Source organism: Aythya marila (genome assembly GCF_965140915.1).
Source record: "Aythya marila genome assembly, chromosome: 1".
In the NCBI taxonomy this organism is placed as follows: domain Eukaryota; kingdom Metazoa; phylum Chordata; class Aves; order Anseriformes; family Anatidae; genus Aythya; species Aythya marila.
Genome location: NC_139042.1, coordinates 60985775 through 61010262, shown reverse-complemented (window position 1 = coordinate 61010262; position 24488 = coordinate 60985775). Strand labels below are relative to the sequence as shown.

The 24488-nt window shown below is 47.6% G+C and overlaps 1 protein-coding gene across 3 annotated transcripts in view; it reads left to right on the top strand.

Moving 5' to 3' along the window:
- The window catches only part of ARHGEF7 (Rho guanine nucleotide exchange factor 7), a 108921-nt gene that overhangs the window by 1623 nt on the left and 82810 nt on the right, over positions 1–24488 (top strand). For 2 of the 3 annotated variants that reach the window (XM_082774365.1, XM_082774364.1), the window contains exon 2: positions 10459–10545. In XM_082774365.1, the coding sequence (XP_082630491.1) occupies positions 10459–10545 (87 nt within the window). Of the gene's footprint in view, positions 1–10322; positions 10346–10458; positions 10546–24488 lie in introns of those variants that run through there. The other variant, XM_082774367.1, reaches the window with a different exon arrangement.

The window sequence follows — 24488 nt, the reverse complement described above, 5'->3', positions numbered from 1 at the left end:
TGTGAGGGGGTCCCAACTTATTTTTGTGGGTCTTTCCCACTGTACTTTTTAACTCACAGATGCAGCTGAAGGACTCATGAACTCATTTTCCAATCCAACTGTGTGAATATTTTCTCTGTAGCTTCAGAGTGTATACCACACAGGCTGGCAGTGAGAAAGTAGTGTAAGTCTGAAGGAGGTATAACTGAGATATTTCCATAATACTTTTTCTTTTTTTTCTTTTTCTTCTGCATTGCTAATAAGACATAAAATTTGCATCCTTCCCTGAATTCAGCTATTTATTTCCATGCCTTTTTTTGCTACTGCTGTTATTTATGCATTATTTTTATCCTGAGAGCATTTTAAATATGAGCCCTTTTATTAGCTATTTGTCGTGAAAGCTGACACTTCAAATTGGGCTTTTTTTGAGGTTTAAACAATACACAGTTTGGCCCACAGATGTAGGCTGATTCAGCTCTCAAACTCATTTAAGATCGGAACTTTCTATAAATACCTGACATCAGTAGGCACTTTGAAGACTGACAGAGCTCCCTTTCCTGTAAATACAAAGTAGCAACGAAAACCAAAAAAAAATTAAAAAAATATACAAATTAAAAATAAGCAGGAATGTTTATCAGTTTCTTGAAGATGTTTTCTAGAAAATGCTTTAAGTTCATTTCTTTCTTTCCAAAATTGTTTAGAAAGAGGATTCGATATGTGTAGGAATGTAATAGTACATTTTTTGGCATTTTGTGCTTTTAAAGCCTCTGGGTACCCTGCGAGTAATTAGTAGAAGAATTTTAATAAATAAAAGGTTGTTTGACCATAAAAGGAATAAAGCACTTGAAGGTCAAAGAACAGATTTTTCTTCAGTCGATAAAAACAAATTGGTGGGTTTGAAGGCTGGATAGCGTGCTCTTCCTTCGGACTGCTTTGTAGTTGTGCGCTGTCTTTGCACAGAATAACTTCTTGTCAGGAAGCTTTGGCTACGTTTGCTTACATGACAGTCATCTGTCTTGGAGAACAGCAGAAGACAGATATTAAATTGAGCTGATTCCAGGATCTGTGAATGAAAACACGTTGGAAAGTGATGTTATTGTGAATTGTGTCTCTCACTTTGGGGCTGCTGTTGGCCATCCCTGCGATTCCTTTGCGTTTCAAGGGAGGATGTGCTGAGGTAAAGCAGGAGGGCTGGGTTGGGCGGTGTGATGGTACTGCCCAGCAACCTGTGCCTGGGGAACAGGATAAGGGAAAGAGAGAAAAGGGAGAGCAGTTACCGAACCCAGCACCCAGTGCCCAAATCCAGCGGTATCTCAGCTCTTGTAAGTCCTTGAGGAGTCGCACTAAGATCATGTTTGAATGAAGCCAGGGTTTCGAGTTACAGCTTCTCGCCCCCGCGCTGTAAAATTGAGTGGCTCGGAGGGCCAGGGAGAGGATCGCCATGGAGGTATTGCAGCGTGATACTGCTCGCTGCGTGGACGCTTTTCATTGCAGAGATCGTTCTCCAAACCAATCCCTCCACTGCAGACCCGTTTGACCCACTTTTGACATTGTAAATAGAGATTAGAACTGGGGCGGGAATTTTCCTTGTCATATTAGACTTCGTGCTCCATTAAGTTTCGTTTGTACTTTCATTTTTTTCGGCCGGTTGTTCGACTGATAAGCGTTTCTTTGAGGACAGCTCCATTCGCCTGAAGAAGAAAACAGGGAAGATGCCTCAGGGAAAGGAGTCTGGCTCTTGGGGTCAGCCCGGCATCGAGCACTGCTTCCAGGGGCTGATATCTGTGGCATGTGGGGAGCCTGGTGTCGGTGTTTGGTTATCTGTTGGCACCGTGACAGGATTGGTGGGAGGTTTGAGGTTGAGGTCTTTGGTGGAAAGAGGCATTCTGGGTTTTAATTTAGGAAGGAATGGCTCCCAAGGCGAAAGGATCGCTCTACGTGAGGCCCCAGAAGGAGGGCCCAGGCTGCGGTGGCCATCTTGTCAGCCTTAGGACAGGTGTAAGCAGCAGGTGAAGGCAGGCCTCTCTGGGCTCTGGTTTCACATGGACATCTCGGGGCCGAGTATTTCTGTCCTGGCGAGGAGGATGGACCTGACCGTGGTGTTTCAGGCATTGCAAAGCAAGGGAAAGTGCTTAGGAGGACCATTAATAACCAGCAGTGCTTTTGCAGCCAGGTGCCTCAGCGGAGGGCGCGGGCCAAAAGCCTGCCCTCACTGAAACCACAGGGACGGTGCTGCCGCAGCAGGTCAACCTAGGACCGGACCAGGGAGACGAGAAGCTAAATCTGCATTTCAACGTGCATATGCTCTCTCCCCCGGGCAACAGTCCTCAGGCAGAGCCTCCCGAGGAGATTATTTGTGCTTCTGGCAAGAATAATCCCCGCCGGGCAGCTGCGCCTGCGGGCAGGCCGCCGTGTGGCCGCTGTGCGGGCGGGTGGTGCTGCTGCGGGGCGGAGGAGCCGTGAGGGCGAGCCCGGCTCTTGGGGAAGGTTAGCCCAGGTGAGAGCATTAAAACGCCTTTTTCCTAAATAGGGCTCATTCTCTTAAGTGCTACTGTGAGCTTCCTCGTGGGATCGTTTGGTCTTATTACGGAGTTGTCATTGACCACGCTGTCAGTCACCACGTTGCTCCTGCTGCCTTGTGAGTGCAGGAGTACAGGAGGGTCGCTGATGGAGAGCGCTGCTGCTTTTTGCATTTATTCACTGGCTGTGTAACTGTGGTGGCTGTGATGTTGTCTAGAGAAACGCGGTATGCTGAGGAAGCAGAGGACCTGTGTCTGCATTTGGTGTCCCTTTCTCCTTCAAATATCAGACCTTCTTACAGCCGAAGGATCTAGGCTGAGTTAAATAAGGGAATGCCAGACCCAGAGAAGAGGGGGAAATTTGTGAAAGTATTTGTGAGGAAATCATTTTTGTGAGAAAAATACACAGAGAGTGTAGTTTTGCCGATCTCACCCTCTTTAACATCCTTTTTACAGCCCCTAGATGTGTTCTTTCTAGGTCTGCATGTAATACGGACAACAGAAGAGGTGATACTGTAGCCCTTGGGTACCCAGACCGTCCTCCGAGCACCACATCTCTGTGGGGAAGAGGAGGAGCTTTGGGGTGCTGTCAGTGCTCTCCCTGTGGTTAATACAGCGTGCTAGGGGGCAGAGTGCAGAGCATCGTTGAGGTGACGATGTCTACGACTGTAACTTGGAAAAACCTTGGAAAAAACTGCATGTCTGGCCTTACAGTGAAGTTTACACATTTTATAGATATAAGTATACATGTATTTAAAATTCCCCTAGCTCTGTTCCTCCCTGCAGACCTTGTGGGTAGAGTCCCCTCTTGGCCCACTAAACGCTGTTCGGGTCCAGGAGCATTCGGGTCTCCATTTTCCAGCTCTGCAGCAAGCACCATAGGAAAATGCTGGCAGCTTGCCTGGGGTAGGGTCTCCGCTGTAGGGTTTTTGTAGGCCCGTGGAGTATTTTCACACACGCAGAGGGGGGAAAAAAGCCGTCAAGTCCTACGCCCCCAGCCGATGCAGCTGTGCTGACAGAGCGGTGCTTTAGTTGGCTGCGTCGATGTCACTGGGGGAAGCGGTACGGTTAGACTGGCAGAGGAATTCCCTCTCTGGCATATGTTACATCCACACGGAGGAGCGATGCCAGCACCGCTAGCAGCAGAGCTCTTCCAGTGTAAACAAACCCTGAGCGATTGGACTCCTGCAGCCCGAGCGCACGGCTGCATCCGAACAGCGGCGCTGCCTGCCGCACCGGGGGCACTGCAGGGGGCCGTGGGAGGGGGTGCAGCACCCCTGCTTACCGGCCTCCGCTGCTGACAGAGCTCCCAAATTACCCCTTCAGCTGGGTTTCGTCGGCTGCTGCCCCAACGCTGCTGGCAGCTGGAGCAGCACGTCACGGTGCTTCGCCCACTCCAGCTCCAGGGAATGCTCCGCATCGTCCTGGGTTGCTCCTGGAGCCCAGCAGCCCCGGGCTGGTAAAGTCACAGGGGGCTGCGACAGCTGCCTGCTAGCTGCTGCCACCTTTTTCTTTAAATAGACAAGAAAATAAGGAAAAAAAATGGTGGCGGGGGGGATGTAGGACTAGGAGTATTTGGAAACGGTGGAAATATTACTTGTGCAGTTGTAACCAGACCTCATGCGTGCCGATGTGTGATGCTTTATGCATTTATGCATTCTCACATGCATGCGTGTCAGCAGACTCAGCCTGATCTAGTTCGCAAGGTGGGCCTGCAGGTGGATTGTAATTGCAGTTGCAAATGCAACTCTCAGTCTTGTATTTGCTAAGTTTTACAGGCTTGGCATTCTCTGTGCTGTCTTACAGTTTTTTTTTATTTGTTTGTTTGTTTGCCTTTTTTTTTTGTGTGTGTGAAATCTAAAAATATAATGGAAACTTCTGAAAACAAAGCTGTAGCATCTGGAACACCACGACACCCTTAACTTACTGTGTTTGTATCTTAGGGAGTGATCAAATACCTGTCCCATGGAAGTCTGTTTGTAGACTTTGATGGGAATTTGACCAGGGTCCAAGGAAGGTAACAAAAATCCAGTACTTCCACTGCAGAGAACATACTGTTTTCCTGAGCGTTGTTTAATACAGGTGCAGATCTGAAGGGATGATCTCAAACAGCTGTATCGGTCTCACGGTATCATTTCCACAAGGCAGTTTAAAGAGAAAAGTGGCTCTCGGTGTTGTGTAAGACTCAGAGAACCAGTTTATCAAGGCTGCCACAGAAGTGGTTGGCATTTTAAGAGGGCTGTAAATTTCCTTCCCAGACTTGCCAGCATTAGCTGAACTTGGTGTTTTGAGGGCTGTTTCCAACAAAGGGGCATTTTTGAACACGTGCAGAAGAAGAACTTGGAGATAGAGAAGTCTTCAGACAACCAAAGTGCTCCTGCTCCAGCTGCCCTAACTGGGTGGAAAAAGCAGGGAGCTGTGGCTGGTGAGCTGGTATGGCCCACAGGATGGTCAAGGAAGGGTGGTAGGCTCCTGATCAGTGGGATAAGGTTGCAAGGCAAAAAAGTGGGGCTAAACGTGGGACTGGAATTGCTGGGTTGAAAGGTGGCTTGATTCTTGGTTTACTTCAGTCTGGGTGTCCTTCTCAGCATACAAGCTATTTAGGTTGTATTTTAAGGCACCTACCTTCCCTTCTTGGGTCTTTGGATAAGTTTTCTGAGTGAGCACTGCGAATTTAAAAGTCTGGTTGCTGGAGTATGTGGCTTGTGAGAGTCTTCTATTGGATCCAGCTCTCACTTTGTACACTGTGTCTGCTGCTGGGTTTTCAGAGCATGGGTTTCCTCGTGCCAGAGCGCAGGTGTGTAGCACACAGCAGCTGCTGTGCTGCTGATTATTAAAACTTTCTGGGCAGCAAGTTTTATAAATTCGGAAAAATCAGTACTAAAGAGCCACTGTACAGCAGAAACAAACTCATTGTGAGGTCTGGTGCTCCATCAAGGTGCCTACAGCCCAGAATGTGTCTTTCTAAGAATCCCGCTCTGTGTTTTTGGTTTAACTGCAGGGTCCTGCTAGTGCCACCTCACCAGCAAGACCTGCAGTCTTGGCTCGAGTGCAGGATGCTCCTCAGCCACAGGCGTGAGTGATGCGACCCATAAAGTGCAGCTGCACCTTCTGCTGTGACCGTGGCTCTGTGCTCCTTTCTTTACTGTTCCTGCTGGATCCAACTGATGCGGATGGGTGCTGTGGGAAGGAGGGACAGAGCAGGAACCCGAAAGCTGTTGGTGTCTCTGCCCCAAGGGATGGGCCCTTATGGTCAGTGTCTTGGGCGGATAAGGTGCAAAAAAGACCACGGGCAGAATGAACAGGAAAAATGATCGGCACGTAGTGACAGAGGACAGCGCCCTCGTCCATAACACGTCCCCTTATGATTTCATTCTTCTGCAGTGCTCTTTGAAGTGCAGGACTGCCTCTTTACAGGAATTTTTCCCCTAGCGTGCCTGCTTGGAGGCTGAGTCTTTGAACTCTGGACTCAGGAAGCCACGCTCCTGGCACAGAACATTTTCAAGTGTCTGCTGGACACACCTGCTAGTTGGCAGATACCCCTTCTGTTCGCTGCTGGTTCTGCTTTCTTCTCACTGGGACAGTCTCCCTTCGTACCAAACTGTGTTGTACATATTGTATGCCGTGCTAGATAAATGACTGAATGACAGCAAGCTTCCTACACAGCAGTTTCAAAAATCAGTCTCTTCCTACTGCCTTCACTCCAGTTTGTTTGAAAGACCTCTCTTACGTTGGCCCATTTTGCTCATCAGATGAATGCGAGTGCACAGCCAGTTTTCCATACACGGAAGTAGAAGACATCAGCAGCTATTAATTTATAGATTTTACTCTTTCCAATCGAAGGGATATCTTTTTGTGTTTTAAACCCATTTATTGTTATACATTCCTTGCTTATTTTCTTGGCATACTTTCATTGTCCAACAGGTAGCCTTTTTCATTTTTCCTGAGACAGCCCCTGTCATTCCTTTTCTCAATATTTCCTGTGTCTGCTTTGCCCTTCTTTATGCATTTGTTGTTGTTGATTAAAATTACAGAGTTAAACTGAATCAAAACAGAGGTAATTTTAGCTGGGTACCATCTATTTGTATCACACATTTTTTACCCTCCAGAGAAGATGGAGAACAATGTAGTCCACTTCTTGACAGCTGTGGTGCCTCGCATGCGTGTCCTTGTTGAACTACCCATCATTTCTGGAACTATTCCCTGAGGGATGAAGGCTTAATCAGAACCTGTCCCTGAACCACGAAGTGGTGGAGGCTGTTGCTGCCGCTCTGTGCATTACCTCCGCTCATCGCGCTGGATTCCTCTGTGGAGCCCCGGTCCCTAATTAAGAATCTGTCAGGTCCCTCTGGAAGTCCTGTCTTTTCTAATTACAGTTATTCTTTTTTATTTGTGTTACTCTAGCACGTAGAGGTTCCAGTTGGACACTGAGGCTTCTTTGTACTGCGGGTGGTATAGGCTTGTAACAAGATGACAGCCCCTGCTAATGAACTGACAGCGCTGGGCTGTGACAGCAAGAGGAGGAAGCAAACACCGGCGAGGAAAGCATGCAACCTCTTCTTTTCATTGCCTTTACGTACATGCAATCGGCTTTCTGTTAAGCTAAGTAATGTTGGAGTATGACCCTCTTTGGTTTTGGTTTATTTATCCTGGCTTTCTGAACGTGTTTGCTTTCTTTCGGGCAGACTAATCCTTGCCTGCCTGTGCTCTGCTTGCATTTATGCTGCGTTGTGAGTAGTCTGTGGGCTATAAATGCTACCTGTGTCGCTGCCTGTAACGGGATCAAGTGTCTGCTACCACAGGTGTAATTTTAACACTGACTTGGCCCACAGAATTGAACTTGGAGATTCGCTCAGAGGTTCTGAGTGTGCCGCTCGGGTCATCGTGCTTCTTGGTAGAAGATTGCTGGAGTCACATTGAGGTTTCCCAGTTAAATAACCTAATGGATTTGCTTCTTTTTATGGGATCATTAACACTTCACATTTCCAGCAGGATACAAATGCTGTGATATTTTTAGATTCTTTACCCATATGCTTCTGTCTCCCGTTGGATAAAAATGCCACTGTACCCACGGAGCTGAGAAGATGTAGCCTGCTTGTGTCACCCCCCCGTACTGCTCAAGTCCATTACCCTCCCTTGTTTTGACAGAGAAAACAAATTATTTTAAAAAGATTTACCATAACTTATTCTATTCTTTTTGAGGGAAGATGATTTTTAGCTGCAAACATGCATTTGAGTTCTGGTTGGACTGAGATTTCACAGACATATCTGGCATGTTTGGCCTTTTTTTTTTTTTTTTTCTTATTGTTTCTTTAATCAGAAGTTTTTGCCCTCTAAATCAGGTGTCCTTCCTAATCCTTTTTTTTTTTTTTTTTTTTTTGACCTATTCCCTGGTACTGTGAAATCTTCTATGAGGTATGTGGGTATGTGCAGTCTCTTCTGAGATAGTCATTCACATATCTGGGTTTCTCGCCATTACTGAATTTGGTGCTTAACTTATTCAGCACTTTGGGAATAAGGAGTGTTAAGTTGAGACACCTGACTACATTATGAAGCAAGAAGCTTGTTTCTTTTAAGAGAAATCTAGATTTCAAGTGATTTCTTGTTAGAGGTTATTCTTGCTTGGAGATCATGAGTAATTTTAAGCTTAAGGATGAAGAGGCTTTGATGAAGTAGAAGCAACCAAGAAATAGTGGGTGCTAAAAAAGGGATGAGGCAGTATGACCTGTAAAGGGAGATCAAAACCAGATATTTTGCAATCAGTATAAGAAAAAAGTTACAGATTGCAACTCTGTAATTATTGTGTGTCCCATGTTAGACAGCAATATGAGGCAGGAGCATGCCAGAAGCATAAGCCAGGAGTTACTGACAGAATTCTCCAGAAACATTTCTAACAGCGGGTGTTGGGATCATTAGCTAAGCGTGAGATTGCCTAAGAAAATTAAGAAGTAAATTAATTGGAGCAATCAAAACATGTAGCAGACAATAAACACAAAACTGGCAAAAACAATGCAAGGGGGATGAAGCTCATCATATTTCCAAGGGGGTTCTGTTTCTGTTTGTATCTTTTCCAAACTTACTGTGATTCCCATTTAGGCTGTTGTACTCACGTCAGACTTCTTTGGCACTCCCTTTACGTTTTTTATAATGAAAGGGTTATGGTTATTCCTAACCCACAGCAGTATATCATAGTACCAAACAATTGGAGGAGCTTGGTGTGTGTGTGTGCTTGCTTGAGAAAAGGAGACTTCTTCCTGTGCCTGGTGACAGGATGAGGGGGAACGGGCTAAAGTTGCATCAAGGGTGTTTTAGGTTGGATATTAGGAAGAACTTCTTTACTGAGAGGGTTGTGAGGCATTGGAATGGGCTGCCCAGGGAAGTGGTGGAGTCACCATCCCTGGAGGTCTTTAAAAGACGTTTAGATGTTGAACTTAGTGATATGGTTTAGTGGAGGACTTGTTAGTGTTAGGTCAGAGGTTGGACTCAATGATCTTGCGGTCTCTTCCAACACAGACAATTCTGTGATTCTGTAATTCAGTTGATATTGATAGCAATTCCTTGTATGATGAAATAGAGGCATTCATTTGAAATTAATCTGAATTTTGTGTTTAGAAAGTGAGAGCGACTTGTGTTTTACATACCTTTGTTCCAGGTTCAGCCTGTCATGCTGTTGTGTTGTCAATGCTTGTGGTACCACAGGGTCAGAAATATCTGTGATGCTCTACTAGCTCTGCAGGAAGGCCCTACCTTGGTTCTGGCTTGATGCAGTATTTGGAGGCAGCCTTGTGCTAAGTTTCAGGCACTCTGGATGCCCATCATCTGGAGACGACGGATTATGTGTGAGTTTGTGTTGCCTTGACACGGGTGTGCGTGTAACAAAACTTCCTTTCCAGCGACCTTATTGCTCTTTACAGATACCTTAAAGGAGGCTGTAGCGAGGTGGGGGTTGGCCTGTTCTCCCACATGCCTGGTGACAGGACGAGGGGGAATGGGCTAAAGTTGCGCCAGGGGAGTTTTAGGCTGGATGTTAGGAAGAACTTCTTTACTGAAAGGGTTGTTAGACACTGGAACAGGCTGCCCAGGGAAGTGGTGGAGTCACCATCCCTGGAAGTCTTTAAAAGATGTTTAGATGTAGAGCTTAGGGATATGGTTTAGTGGGGACTGCTAGCGTTAGGTCAGAGGTTGGACTCGATGATCTTGAGGTCTCTTCCAACGTAGAAATTCTGTGATTCTGTGATTCTGATTCTGTGCTGTGTAGGCAAAGGATGCGATGGCTGGCAGAGCCACCTTTGCCTCCAATGTCTTCCAGTGCACTTTTGCTCTTGGCTTTGCTGCTCAAGCAGAGCTTCGCGTCCAGGGCTCCGAGTCTGGTTACCTCATGGTTTGAGCAGTGCTTTCTGTGGTAAAGTGCTTCGTAAGAACTCAATGGTGATTTATTTATTTTTTGTGGGGGTGAGACGATGCTTACACACACAGCATTTGAGTGGCGATGAGTGTGTGCAGCGTGTATCTGGCTCCTGTGGGCACCTTGCAGGGGACACCTCCTGGCTGAGTCCCCTCAGGGCTCTCCCCTTCCTCAGGCGCCTTCAGTGGGCTGGGACGCGGCGTTTCCTCACAGAACCTCCGGAGCCACGCCGGGTGAAGCCAACCGGCCGCGGGCTGGGTTTTTAATCCCTAATTTTAACAAGCAGCTAGCGTGCCCACAGCCTCCCCCTTTCCCTTCCCTTCATCCCGCCCCGTGTGGGGGCGGGCTCCTGCCCCGCCCGCCATTTCCTGCGCTCCCTGTTTACTTCCCGGGTCGAGCCCTGCCCAGCCGCCGCCGCCGCCGCCCGCGGAGGGGAGGGGAGGTGAGGGGCGAGCCGGGGGGGATTAAAAAAAAAAAAAAAAGAAAAAAAAAAGGATAGTAAAAGGGATGGAGGGGAGGACCCCGCGCTGAGCACGGCCGCCTCTTGCCTTGCAGGTGTTCCCGGAGCCGCGCACGGAGGCCGAGTGCCTGAGCAACATCCGCGAGTTCCTGCGGGGCTGCGCTGCCGCCCTCCGCCTGGAGGTGAGTGCGGGGGGACGGGGGGACGGGGCCGCCCCGCCACAAGATGGAGGCGCCCCGGGGGGGGGGGGGAACGGCTGTTGGCACGGGGGAAGATCTGAAACATGCCTTTTTTATTTTAATTTTATCCCGTTCCCTGTGAAATAAGGCTTGATGCCCCCTAAAAAAATAAAAAATCTTCTAAAATCGAGAGGGCAAATAAAATGTGAGGCAAATAAAACCCCCCCAGGGTTGGCTCCCCAGGAGCCAGCTTTGCGTTGTCTTAAGCCTTCTGGTTTGCCTCACAGCTGCTGTTTTTTTTTAAATTTAAATTTTTATTTTTTAACACCTCTGCTAAGTCATATTTTGAGCTTTCACGTGTGGGAGCCGATCTAAGGTTCAAGTAGTGGATGTGTGTGAGGCGGTGAGGGAGACACATGGAGTCTCCCTTCAGAAATAAATGCAGTATTGCAAACGTGAGAGCCAAAGGTGGGAGAAAACCACCACGGATATCCATCTCTCTTCGCTCATCCCCTCAGGCAGGTCTCTCACCAAGCTTGGAGTCATTTCAGTGGTACCAGGCTGGGAGCAGGCAGTGTTGCAGCTCGGTCTTTTGTAGCTGCGGTGAGCTTTTGTCAGCTCTTGTGCTGAGAAGGTGAAAAAAAAAAGATTTAAAAAAAAAAAGATAATTTTGGTCTTCCTCTCGGAACCTGAATATTGTTTGGGCATAACCAAATTGTTGACGTGGCCTCAGGGGCTTCTCAGCCAGATTGCCGGAAACTCCTTTCTTCTGCCTTCCAGCTCAGCGTGTCGGAGCAGGAATCGTTCCCAAGCTACCAGGAGAGGTGAGAGGCTGGCAGGAAGGGGCACAAATGCCTGGGCGTATGGAGCCTTCTGTGCGAGCCTTACGAACTCTGGTTGTGCTCCCAGGTTGGCTGTTCCCTGTTGTTTTCTCATTAATTTGTCCAGCCCCCTAGCTGTGGCCAAAGATGAGAGGAATGGCAGCCTGGACTCAACAAGTGGGTATCTGGCAGGACCGCTGAGCCTGGGCTCTTTTTCCTGCCTCCTTTAACAAGGTGTGAGTCAGCCCTCGTGGATCTCTGCCTCGCTCGCTGTGGGAACTGGGGAGGTGCCATAGCTTCTCTGTGCAGTGTCTGTAACGCTGCCTCGCTGGTGGTCAGGCTTTAGAAGAGGCTGGTTGCTCGCTTTGAAGGTTGCCTTTGGTTTTTGCATTGAGTGAAGAGCATCTCTGGAAACAGCAAGAGGGATTTTTTTTTCAGGGGCATATTATCTCAGAGGGCAGATTCACCACTGAAGAGTTAATGGTGAGTATAAATGATTGATAAACCAGTGATTGTGATCATTGAAACAGAAGAGACATATGAACAGTGCAGGTGTCAGAGGGAGCTCTGGAATGGTGCTGGGAAATTCGACCTTGTGAATGTGATTTTCCTACGTGTTCCTTGTGGAGCTTTGCATGGCTCTACTTGAGACTGGTGTTGAGTTATATGTGGCCAGGTTGGGTGATTTTCTGTAGGATTTTTGGAGTGTGGTACAAAGACAGCACTGGGTTGCTTAGCCAAGGGTCAGCCTTGCACAAGCACTTCCAGTTCCTAGATCTGAAGTAGTCAAGGGTGTAGTAGAACTGTAGTTTGACAAAGCTGTGCCAGAGCTCCTTGCTTCTTAGTCTGTGTGGCTCTGGCTTTGGAGCCTCTGTTATGGCACGTTTATGGAACTTGATGAAGGGCCGTGGTTGATGGAGAGCAGCGCTGCAGTAGTTGGTTTTTTTTTTTTTTTTAATGTTTTTCTCTGTGATGTCGATTTATGGAGGATGTGATGGCAGCTGCCTTCCTACCATAAAGATAAGGAACAGAGGTGAGAAATGTTCTTGGCCTGGGAATGTTCAGGTGTCTGAAAGTTACCATCTTCTTCCTCTGCTCAGTAAGTCTGAGCAGTTAAATCGCATATCCAGAAAGGATAGCTCAGATGCTAATGAGGACCCCTGTTCCTCAAAGGGAACCAATGGCTCCTTTTTTGCCCCTGCAGTACTTGATGTTTAAGCGTTCAGAGCAAAATGAATGCTTAATCTGGAGCTTGCAGTAATAATTTGTAAGTTGAAATCTGTGTTGGTAAAGCAGAAATAGTTTCAATAAATATTCAGAAGATTGTTCTGCAAGTATTGTCTTTTAATACTTTTTTTTTTTTTTTTAAATAAAGATTTCTCATGCATGGATTAAAAACTGAGACCTGTTCGTGAAAAAATGTTCCTGAGATCTCAGCTAGGGCCTGAATATGGAACTCCATATTGCTTTTTTTTTTTTTTTTTCCCCTTCTGGAAACTGTTAATGTTTGCTTAGAATAATTGGAGTGTGGAGCAGTTTAAAGCTTCGAAGCTCGGTTGCATACGACAAATGTCTACGTCGAGGGAACAGACTGTGGAGCAGCTGCCCGCGTTGCAAGTTCACAACTTACTGCGCGGCTTCCTCCGGGAGGTACAGTAGCTATATGCTGCTCTTCCCAGCCCTGTTTTAAGGGTCGTTTTCCCACACAGTTTTATCTTTGGGTGAAAAAAACACTTAGCTATGTTGCCTTTAAAGGAAGAAAGGCCTGCTTGGCTAAATGGGTTCGGGGAAAAGGCTTGCAGCATGATGGTTGTGCGTGGTGGACTCTGCTCTGGAGGAATATCAGTAGATCCATGTAATTGGTGTGGGACTCGCTGCAGACACGCAGCATCTTCCACAGAAGTCTGGCAGGAGACAGAAATGACAAGGTGACGGTCACAGAGCATTTGTTCCTGTTGGAGCCCTAATATGTCTCTCTGTAATGATTGTCTTGTACCTGTGTCATTACTCTGGGTTTGTTCCTTTTTCAAAGGAGCCTCAGCTTCCTGGATAGATGTACTTTCCTCTTTCTTTGATCAGAGCTGCTTAACAGCTTGTGGGGCCAAAAACAGGCCATTAGAGAAATCTTTGTCTAGTTCAGCAGCAGAGAGGTTTGTTTGGGGAACAGTTAAGCGTAGGTTAATAGAAGAACAAAGCTACATGTTGCTGTCCCTTGTTTAAAGGAGCGAATAGCTGATGTATCCTGTGAACACCACCAAGTCCTACTTCCTCAAATTTCCGGAGTCCCATCTTGCAACATGTTTCTGCTGGCTTTCATCAAAGGAAAATGATTATTGCCCGCTTAACTGCAAGTGTGGCGTGAGCTCCAAAATATTTTGTATTTGTTATGCTGATGGGAAAGATGGCAACTGGCTCATGGAGAAAGATAGGTGAGCCAAGGAGTTGAGTCTTCTCCATACCTGTGCCTCTGTCATTCAGGTTGGTCACCTTACTACAGAGACAGCAAGGCCAAAATCGGGATTTTATTTCTCTAGTAAATCTATTAAAGGAGAAACAAAGCAAGCCTGGTCTCTTGTAAATCTCGAAGGATTTTCCCTTAAGGTTCAGAACACCATATGCAAATGTGGGAAATGAAGTCTCAAGGGTTATGAATTCTATCAAGATATACAAATGTGCCCGAAACGCAGCTGTGGCCCTGGGGAAAAGTTTGTGAGGGCTGCCAATGTTCTGCTAGACCAGGTGATCGTTTGGGAGCAGGTTTGCCTGTCTTTCTCTTCCCACCCAGCCATGGCAGCTCATCTGTTAGGCGATGTTACTTTTCTCCCCGAGCCTTCTGTATTTCCGTAGCCTGTTACAGCTGCAGTCCTGTGTGGCTGTGGGAAGGTACTGTGCACGTTGGCGTTTGGAGATCCATTTGTACAAGGTGCAGATTGAACAAAGATTTAGGTTGAACAAAGCTGCTAACATGAATGGGCTTAGCTGACGTCTGCCAGTGAATCAGGAGCGGCGAGGGTTCTCGTGCAGAAGAGCTTCAGGCCAGTATTACAATGATATTATAGAAATTCAATCACACACCTACCCTTCTGGCACTTGTTCAGACTCTCATCTTGCCTTGTCAGAGAAATATTTTCTTTAGCTCTGCTCCTTGGTTTTATTCCAGTAGAAAGAAGGTCTTTCTAGCACGGGAGGTGTGCTACCAGATGTCTTAGCTGAACGCCTTTCTGCTGCTTTGTCGTAAATATTTTCCAGCATTTTGATGTTTTAAAGTTACTGCTATTTACTTCCAGTTAAACACTGGAAAGCTTTTATTTGGAGACTGAGATCTTGGCTAGATTTTTGGTAAGAGAGGGATTATACAAAGAATTTACACTTCTTTTGTTCAAGATGTGCCTACTGCCTTCCCCCCCCCTTCCCGATTTCTGTCCTCTTCCTCCTGTACTGGTATTACAGTTCTGCACATGACTGTTTCATGCAGTTCCTTCTTGATTTTCTTAGTCTGTTTTGCTCATCATAAATAAGTCAAGTACAGCCTGACTTGTGTTACTGGCGTTCTGTTAGCACATCTTGGATCCTTTTGAAGACAGGAGGGTGCTGTTACGTGGCTGTTTACACACATTTTTACAGAGTGGCTCCTGTGTGATCCGAAGGATTCTTGTGCACAGAGGACGCCTGGAGCGGCGATTCACAGGTTCACCAATTCTTTGTGTTCCCATTGAGGAGAAGGCTTTGAATATTACTTTGTTAGAGGTGTCCTACAATAACATGGTGGAAAAGTTATTATTTTTTTTATTAAGAATACTTTTTTTTTTTTTTTTTTAAGGTCAAACCAAATCTGTGTGCTGTTCGCATGGCGCTCTGTGTGGTGAGGTGACGCAGAGGCAGAGCCACACGGTGTGGGGCAGGGAGGATTGGTAGTGCCAGAAGCTGGCACAGCTTTAGTGTGTAAGACACAGCCTCACACGTGAGTGTGCCCGACAGCATTTCAGGTTCTCACCCTGCTCCCTTTAACCTTCCTGCTCTTCCCAGGGGAATTTTTTTTGGGGTTCTGCCTGAGCTGTTGCAGCACTCAGTGTTATGTTGTACTATGGCTGGCAAACCACTGATTTCAGTGGTTTTTATTAAATAGGAGGAATGATTTTCTTTGAAGTACATGTTCAGAAGCAGCTGATACCGATTTAAACATCGACATTTTGAAAAGTGGGGGAAAAAAAACCCAAGCTCTCACAAAAATTACAAAAGTGCATGACAGGTGTGTGCCTCCCTACGGAGTACTGTCACCAAAAATGGTTGGGGAATGTACTAGCATTTTTTTTGGCTACTTAGGGTCTGTATTGAATGTTCCTTGAGTAAAAATCTGTTCAGAAGTTTTGAGCTAGACCTTAAATGTTTGTATATCTGCAAATTATTGTGCACTGCATGCTGACATAACCCCTGGAGCACGAATGTGAGCCTGCTGCAGACGTCGATCTGTCCACCCTCACTGCATGGGCCACACGTGAGGGGTGTGTGGCAGGGCAGACCCGCTCCAGGACGCTTCAGTGCACACAGGGAGAGCTGCAGAGATGTGCTGCTCCTCTCTGCTCTGCCTCTCGCCTGGGATATATCTGCTGAGGGCACGCTGTGCCACTGCCTGGGTGAATTGCCCTGTGCTTTGGGAGAGTCCTCAGTGCAACCGCTTCGTTTGTGGGGCTGGTTTTAGTCCTGAGGTCTGAATAAAACCTCGTCCTGCAATTAAAAGGAAAAAAAGCGTGTTGCGCTGTAATGCAGAGCGCACAGCAGATCTCAGCGCTGCAGTCGTACGCTCAAATATAGCCCACGGCTTTCACTAAAGGGTGGCCGTGCTTTTTTGGTAGAAGAGGAGCTGATCATGTGAGGGGAAGTGTGGGAGCTAGGAAATCCAGGGAAACCAGAGAGCTGGAGGGGAGGAGGCTTTGGGCAGAGCTTCAGAGACCCTGTGGAGAAAGAAAAGAGAACGCTTGCTGCCTCGTGCTCTTCTCCTGCCTTGTCAGAGGGGTTCGGGCTGTCTGCTTTCCTTCGCCCTCCCCTGCCCTCCAGCTCTCTGCTGGGAAGCTCGGCGGGGAAGGGCTCTGCTTGCTTTCTGAACTTCTCTGCCTGGCCCTGTGCAGCTGCTGCGAGGTGAGTGCCAGGCTGTGAAGCGTGCTCCGGGGGGGCAGCTCTGTGCACGTGTCAGAGCCTCGCTGCCTCTTATTCTTTCCCTGCCCCTTTCCAGGGAATGGCTGTGGTCGTGCTGGTTGCTGTCGTGGCTTTTACAGGTGACTTGTGAAGTTGTGCTCCAGAGGCCTTGCCACCTTCTTCACGTATTTTTGAGGACTTGTAAGAAATGTAACTGATGGGTGTCCTGTAAGCAGAAATGGAGGTAAAGCTGAGGTTGTACAACCACAGCTGGGTGTGCTGAATGCAGTTACCTTGTTGTTAGGTGTCAGCTGAATTTCCCAGGCCTGTGTGTGACACACAGAATCTCCTGAGTTGCAAGGGACCTACAAGGATCATCGAGTCCAACTCTGGCTCCACACAGGACCACCCAAAAATCAGACCACGTGTCTGAGAGCGTTGTCCAAAGGCTTCTTGAACTCCGGCAGGCTCGGTGCCATGACCACTGTCCTTGGCAGCCTGTCCCGGTGCCCGACCCCCCTCTGGGTGCAGACCCTTTCCCTAACCCCCAGCCTGACCCTCCCCTGTCCCAGCTCCATGCCGTTCCCTCAGGTCCTGTCGCTGTCCCCAGAGAGCAGAGCTCAGCGCCTGCCCCTCCGCTCCCCTCGTGAGGGAGCTGCAGGCCGCCATGAGGCCTCCCCTCAGCCTCCCCTAGGCTGAAGAACAGCTCTGGCAGAACAGGGGCTTTGAAGACGACCTGAGGTTAGAGCTATCCAGAAGAGAGTCCACAGAAACAGGCCGTGGCTTTAGCTTTTGTTTACTGATTTCAGCAGAATCCTCTTTTGATTTTTATTTCTGACTTAGGAGGTGTTCTAGGTTGCTGCTGTGTGGATATGATGCAATATCTAATTTAGATGGTCTGTGATTTGCTGTGATTTCTTAAATGCTTTCAGCTTAGCAACTACTCCTGACTTCTGCTTGCATGCAGATCTCTTGGTATGTGTGGGAAAGGTGCTGTGCAGTCTGCTCTGGAGACGAGGCTTTGCAAGCCTGATTTTTGCATTATTGTCTTGCTGAGAGGAGAAAAGCACCTCACTCACTTCCTCTAATTTAAAGGAGAAGACCTGTTTAGAATATGGTGATTTTTGCGTTTCCTTGGGGGGAATTAATCTGACGTTACTGAGTTCAGCTGAACACCAGGATAACTCTCTAACTCCTGCGTGTCCCAGCTTGAACTCTCTGTTCCGCTGCAGCTACCTGGATGGAGGTGTTTCATCAGATGTCAGTGCTACTGAGAGCTGGAACAGTGAGCCTGCCCAGTGTGGGAAACGTGCCTTTTTTTTATGTTGCCAGCTTTTTCCAGGTCTTTGCATCTTCCGGGAAATACTGAAAAATTCTCGGTGGTAGAGAAAACTGGAGTGGTGGTAACCTCAGACTGCTGTTACTGAAAATACCGTGTTTTCAGGCATGCTGCCCCAGTCCATCGCCTCACCTGTCAGATGGAGCAAGTGGTGTGTCGACGGCAGGTCCAGAGGGAAGGCCAGGTTTGTGGGAGGGCGATGGGGTGTTTCAGCAGGTGGCAGTCTCTTCTCTGAATCCACCCAGGGCCGGTGCTGCAGCCTGCTCTGGGAGAGGGGAGAAGAGAGCGAGACTTCTTTCTGTCAGTGCCATCTTGTGGGCCAAGCATTAATACAGACTCTGAGTGCTGGTGGATTAAAAAAGAAGGGGGAAAATCCTTCTTTGGGGTGCTCTAAATGGTTTCCTAAGGCCTCTTCACCCCAGTGATAGGCTTTGCATCTGGGAAATTGGGCCAGTTGTGTTTTCAGAGTGAGCTGTGTTTCCTGAAGGGCTGGGCTAAAGATGAAGGCTTATATCCAGCAGGTGAAACATCTAGCAGAGCCTTCTTTCCCTGTAAGCTGTCGCTGAAGTCGAGGGGGGAACCACCACCCGAGAAAAATCCCTTAATTTTTTGGCTTCCTTTGTGCGTAGCATCCAGAAACAATTAACTAGAGTCGCTTTTGGGTCCCAGTTAGGAAACAAATGGGTTTGTTCCCTGCTCCAGCACAGGAATCCAGCCCGTTCCCTCCCACCCCCTGAAAGAGGAAACAACCACACTGCCCGCAGCGCACAGTCCTGCTTCCCCCAAGCCCACGCTGCTGGGGTAGCGAGCATGGTTCGATTGGAGGGGAAAAAAGAAAAAAAATAGAGGAGGAATTAGGGCCGTGTTGTTAAGGCTGTGTGCTTCAGCAGTTGTCTGGATGGGGTCTGAAATCCTGCTCTAACCTTCAAATGAAAGCAATCAGTTTTGGTAATCCTGTAAGGGAGGCAGGGCCAGGTGGGCTTCCACCAGCTCGGTGTCTGGCTTTCCCTGTAACTGGCTGCAAGCAGCTACTGCCTGAGCATTATTCTTACTGCCTTTAGTTGTGTTTAGCCTGTTTTGTGTGCGTTTCTAATGAGTTCTGAGCAGGAGCACCCCTTGCTGTATTTCTACACAAGCTGCCACGGTGGCTGTTAAGGGTTTGCTGCTTCCCTGCCGGTCTCTGGTGACTGAGGCTATTTTCTCCCATCAGGACTATTTAGCCATGAGGCTATTTTCTCCTCGCTGGGTGCCAGCACCAGTGTTTGTAGGGGCAGTGGGTGAGCAGCAGGGAGGCCACCTCCACCTACAGGTAGTGCAGCCTCTCGTTGAGGTTGATTTGAGGGGGAATTGATCAGCCCCCTACCCCCCGACACTCTTGCTTGTTTGCTCAAGTGATGAATAAGAATGAGGTTTAGGGAAAAAAGACAGCCCCTAATGCTTAAAGCCTGTTGGCAGGCAGTGCCTAGGAGCAGCTTTATTTAAACCAGCAGCCACAAATGCTCCTACCCCTGTTAAACTAACTGGGTCTCCATGCAAAATGCATTGAAACATATATTTTTCTTGCAGGTTCTGTGTGCTTAGTAGCTGCACGGAGTGGAAATGCTCCCTGAACTGATGACCGTGTGCGGTGTAAAAGCAGAAATCGCCGTGCAGTTTGTTTGCTGTCACTTCTTCAGGTTCCTTGTGTGTGTTAAAGCGTTTTGAGTGTGCAGGGATGGGGTAATACCCCCCCTTTTTCCTCAGGCTGGTTCCCGTGTCACACGGACGTCTCGCGGAAGGTAGCTCGGGTGTACAAACACAGCCGAAGCCTTCGTGAGACTTGGCAGAGGAACGGAGCGAGCAATCCTTCATTGTTACGATACAAAGTTGTTGTAATTAGCTGGCTTTGATATTGTAAACTGCTGATAGTTAAATTGACCACATCTGGGTGTTATTTATGGCCTGAGTTAATTACTTGGCTTAGAGGGCTCTGCAGTTTGGAAGAGGCCTGTCAGCTTGCTGACTTCTTTCCTGCCTGTGCTTGCTTGTGAAGATGGCTTATCTTTTAATTCTTGGTAATGCTGCTTGCTGGGAGAAGTACCCTGCTTTCAGATGTCAGTATGTCACTCTCAATTAAGTGAGTGATTGTAATTTTATTTATAGCTGCTGTCAGCAAGCGAAGAAGAAAATGTAGGTGTTCCCTTAGAGCAGTCCAAAACCCTCAGATCTTGGGAAAGCACCATCTGAGACAGGAGTGAGAAAGAGCACTGTAACTTACAGTGACACAGACTGGTTTTTAAAAACATTTCAGGACCATAAAGTAACTTGTGCCAGACTGCCCTCAAATTATTGTAGCTGTGAATGCTACTAAGGCTTTGAAAAGGCTGAGGAGAGCTTTTTGGTTTTGGCGTAACAACTTTATTGGCCCCACTGTGCATGTGTGCTGTGATAACGTGCCACTGCTTGGTTTGCTGTAGGAACCTGTCCTGGTTTTGGCTGGCGAGCTGTCGGGTGCTCTTCCCTGTGTTGGCTGCAGGAGGTGGCCTCAGCCTGGTGCTGGATACAGCTGGAGTCGTAGTTTGCAGGCAAAATCATAGCGTGGATGTCCTGCAACGCTCCCCCGTAGTGCTGGATCCTCAAAGACATTAAGTATTTTAGGAGGGCATCCTGAATGGCAGGGATGGGCTGCGAAATGAATTTGCCAGTCAGGGCATTTTAAGGCTTCCTGATCCATCCTTTGACCTGCCTTGTCCTCGGTTCTGAATGGGGACAGAGACCTCGAGGGAAATGTTCAGTTGCACAGTGGATATGCAGATCGCTTCTAGGTGGAAAAAAACAAGTCTGACTCTATTCCTGAACCCAGACAGAGCCTGCCTTTTACAGGCAACAAAAGAAACCCTTCCAGAGGGTGACCTGTGGTGCGTGGGATGTTCGTCCCTCTGGGGACAGAGAGGGAGACAGCAGACATCTGAAAATCAGTTTCCTAAAATGAGACGAGGCACAGTCATGGCTTTGTCATTCTTCCATTCCCTGGCTCCTCAGTTCTGCATCCAGCTGGTGTGTCCTGGTGATGGAGTTGGACTGTCACCTTCTCGTAGGGGCTCCCTCTTTTGGTGTTAGCATCTGAACATTTAGGGACTTTGGGAAATGCTCTGCTCTGTCCTCTGCAGGTGGAGTCCTCTGGGAATCTCTGACAAGCTTAGTTTTCCCTTGGCATGCAGATAGGTTGGTTTAAAGAGAAGAAGAAAAATAAAAAGTCTTAGGCTGATTAAAATTGCGGGTTTTTTTCCTTTTGGGGACTGTTTCTGGTACATTTTTGAGAGAAACTTTGACAGATAGGGTAGATACAGAGCAAGGGGAGCTGAAGTGTTTCAGAGTTTGCATTCCCCCAGGGTGAATTCTGACGAGCATCGTTTTCTTGTTCTCATTTCTGGTGAGGGCAGAATGGGGAAGGTCTGCACAGAGCACTGCTAATCAGGTAAAGCACAAGGCAAGTGCACTTCATGAAATAGCTCACAAACGTTTGAGCTTTGAGAAAGCTCAAGAGAAAGTAAAAAAATTATTACTGTAAAGCATCGATGGGGCTGCCAGCCTTGATGCCACATGTGTACTAATGACAAGATTTCACACCCCTGTGTAGTGCACATCACCTGAAGATGGAGCATCTGTGCAGGGGTCGTAAGTTGGCCTTCAGAGGAGCTGTGGTATCATCGTCAGTCGTTAATGCAGTGCTTCAGCAGGACAAAATTGACCCAAATCAGCCATAAACTTTTGTTAAAGTAAGTGAAATACATACTGCAGTGAAGTAACAGAAATACTTTGGTTGTGGATGGCCTGCTGATCTGCTGTAAAGCCTGCCTGGCATCTCTGGGTGTCTTTTGGAGGGACTGGAGCTGTTGGAGTGATGTTGTACTGCTGTGCTCTGCACCTGAAATGGGGCCTTGGTGGTTTTGCTTCACCACTGAGAGTCCTGAAGCAGGATTGATGTTCACCTCATTGCCGTCTGTGATGGCTTTGAAGTTCGGGTTTGTTCTTGGTAGCGGTTAATGCAGGTCTCCTTACGGGGGTGTTCTCGCAGTTTCTCCGGATAAAACTACCCGAGAGAAATCATGGCACCTTCATGGCAGTGCCTGCCTTCAGGAAACTGGTGGTGCTTGAGGTGAGGTACGCTGAGGTTAGTTTGAAATGATCCTGATCTTAGTATTAAGGTCCTTTTTCATCTTTCTACACTTCTTCTGCCTCAGTAGAATATGGAGGCTCTGTAGTCCTGAAGAAGCTGCCTCAGGTGCCATTCCTGCAAGTTAACGAAGTGACATTCCCCTCACAGCATGAAACCCTTCTCCCTTGCCTTCCTGGCTTTTTTTAAAACAGCCTCTCCAAGGGGATCCATGCAAGCAGATGCGGCCTGCCTTTGGAGTCAGTGAGCTGAAGTGTGTCTTAATCATTATTTGATGGGTCAGATGTGTCTAAATGGTGGATGTTTCCTTCCAAACCCCACTGTGTTGCTTCCAAGAGGGTACTCAGGGTACTAAACAGGGTATTCACTTGGGATTGTTCACTCCGAGTTGGGATGTGTTGGAAAACTCCAATACGGTCCTAGATTTTTTTGTTGTTGTTAGCTTGGCTTTCTGTTTCTTGCAACATTTCTAAAAGGATTTCTGTCCTCTGAAAGAACTTAACTGTGTTCTTCTGCATGCAAGGCAACTTCTTGGTGTTGTCTTCCATGAAGATAACACTTGAGCCAACAGCTTTTTGAGATAGTGTTGCTGAAGTCTCTGAAGCAGTTCCAGTTTGTTGGAGCTGCATCTTTGCTCTCTGCTTCTGGAACATCCCTTTGGAAAGACTTCAGCCTAGCAGTGCGTATTGTGCTCCAATAAATTATCCTGTAACTTCAGTTCTTCCTACTTGCAGCATCTGATGCCGCTTGTCATTCCTATCAGAGGAAGCAGTGGGACTTTGGAAAGCTGTCAGTTTGCAAACGTTTGCTTTAGATTGGGAAAGAGGAGGATACCCAGTGACTGTTCGGGTGAGATTTGGGTTTAGGCAGAGGTGAGTGAGATCCTCCACAGAAGGTGAGCGTTGGCATCACTGTGCCAGGCACACGGAACAAACCTGGCTCTGCACGTGGAAGCTGTGCTACTGAATAGCTTATTCATAGCCCCTTAGTTCCTGCATTTGCTAAGGATTTGAAGTCTTGCTGCCAGTGCTTTCTTTGCCATTGCATTGCTGCAATCCTAGTCTGGATTAAAAATTGCTGCAGTTGCCTCCTGCTGCTCCCGGAGCAATCCAGCAGCACACGAAGAGCTCCCAGGGGGCAGCTCTGTGGATTCAGCCTGCTTCTGCGATTTGCCCACTTGGGCACAAGGGAGAAGCCTTTGCTTTTATTTGGTCAGTGTAAGGCACTGGCTGCAGTAGGCTTTAAATGGGTGATAAATTGCAGTTCTTGGTTTGTTTTATCTTTGAGTCATAGGCTGTGCTTTTGGGTGTGATTAGACACAGAAAAACTTTTGCCTCTTTTGTAGCCAGTCTAGATGTTACCTGCCTCCATGGGCAGGGACACCTCCCACCAGCCCAGGCTGCCCACAGCCCCATCCAGCCTGGGCTTGAGCACCTCCAGGGATGGGGCAGCCACAGCTTCTCTGGGCAGCCTGTGCCAGGGCGTCACCACCCTCTGAGTGGAGAATTTCTTCCTTATATCTAATCAAAATCTACCCTCTCCTAGTTTAAGACCATTCCCCACTGTCGTATCATTATCTACCTAGTATCTAGTGAAGAGTCCTTCTACATCTTTTTTATAAGACCCCTTTAAGTATTGAAAGGCCACATTGAGGTCTCCCCAGAGCTTTCTCTTCTCCAGGCTGAACAGCCCCAGCTCCCTCAGCCTGTCTTTGTAGGAGAGGTGCTCCAGCCCCTGATCACCTTAGTGGCCCTCCTCTTCACCTGCTCCAGCAGGTCCACATTTTTCTTGTGCTGGGGGCACCAAACCTTGATGCAGTACTTCAAGATTGAGTGTACAAACTCAGATAAAAGGTCTGTGTAGATTGTAACTCTGTGAGATAGTGGTCTGTAAGAGGTGCTTTGGAGAAAAGGTATGAGAAATGGCAAAAATACAGCGTGACTCTGTTAAATCTATCCAGCTACTTACAGTCTGTAGCTGAGGAGCTTCTGGAGGAGCCATGGATGTTACTTGTACCCTGTATTTTTGACAGCTCCATGGACCTCCTGTGGCTTTTGTGTGTCTTTCTGAAGCTATTCTGAGCTTTGTTGACCTCCACAGCATCCAATGGCAATGAGTTCAATGTTTTTAACTATGCATTTTATTTAAAAACAACAAAGAGAAACAAAAACCCAACCTTTCTGTTGTTTGTTCAGCTGCTGCAGCTGTTGGGAGCGGATCTGTTCTTACTTTATGGATGATCTCCACAATATACACGACTTTGTGTGACACTGCAGTATGTGTACCATGCTGCATCTCTGTACCCTTTCTTGTTCCACCATATTGTGATGGACCAGAGCAGTATTTGAGATGTGGAGGCAGTATGCAAATAACAAAAGCAATTCATTTGCAGCCTCAGGCTTTGCTAACTATTTCCAGCATTGTTTCCTTTAGACTTCCTGATTTGGCTGATCCTGCACCTGGAGTTGTTCGCTGACTCTCATCTGTTGGTGGGACA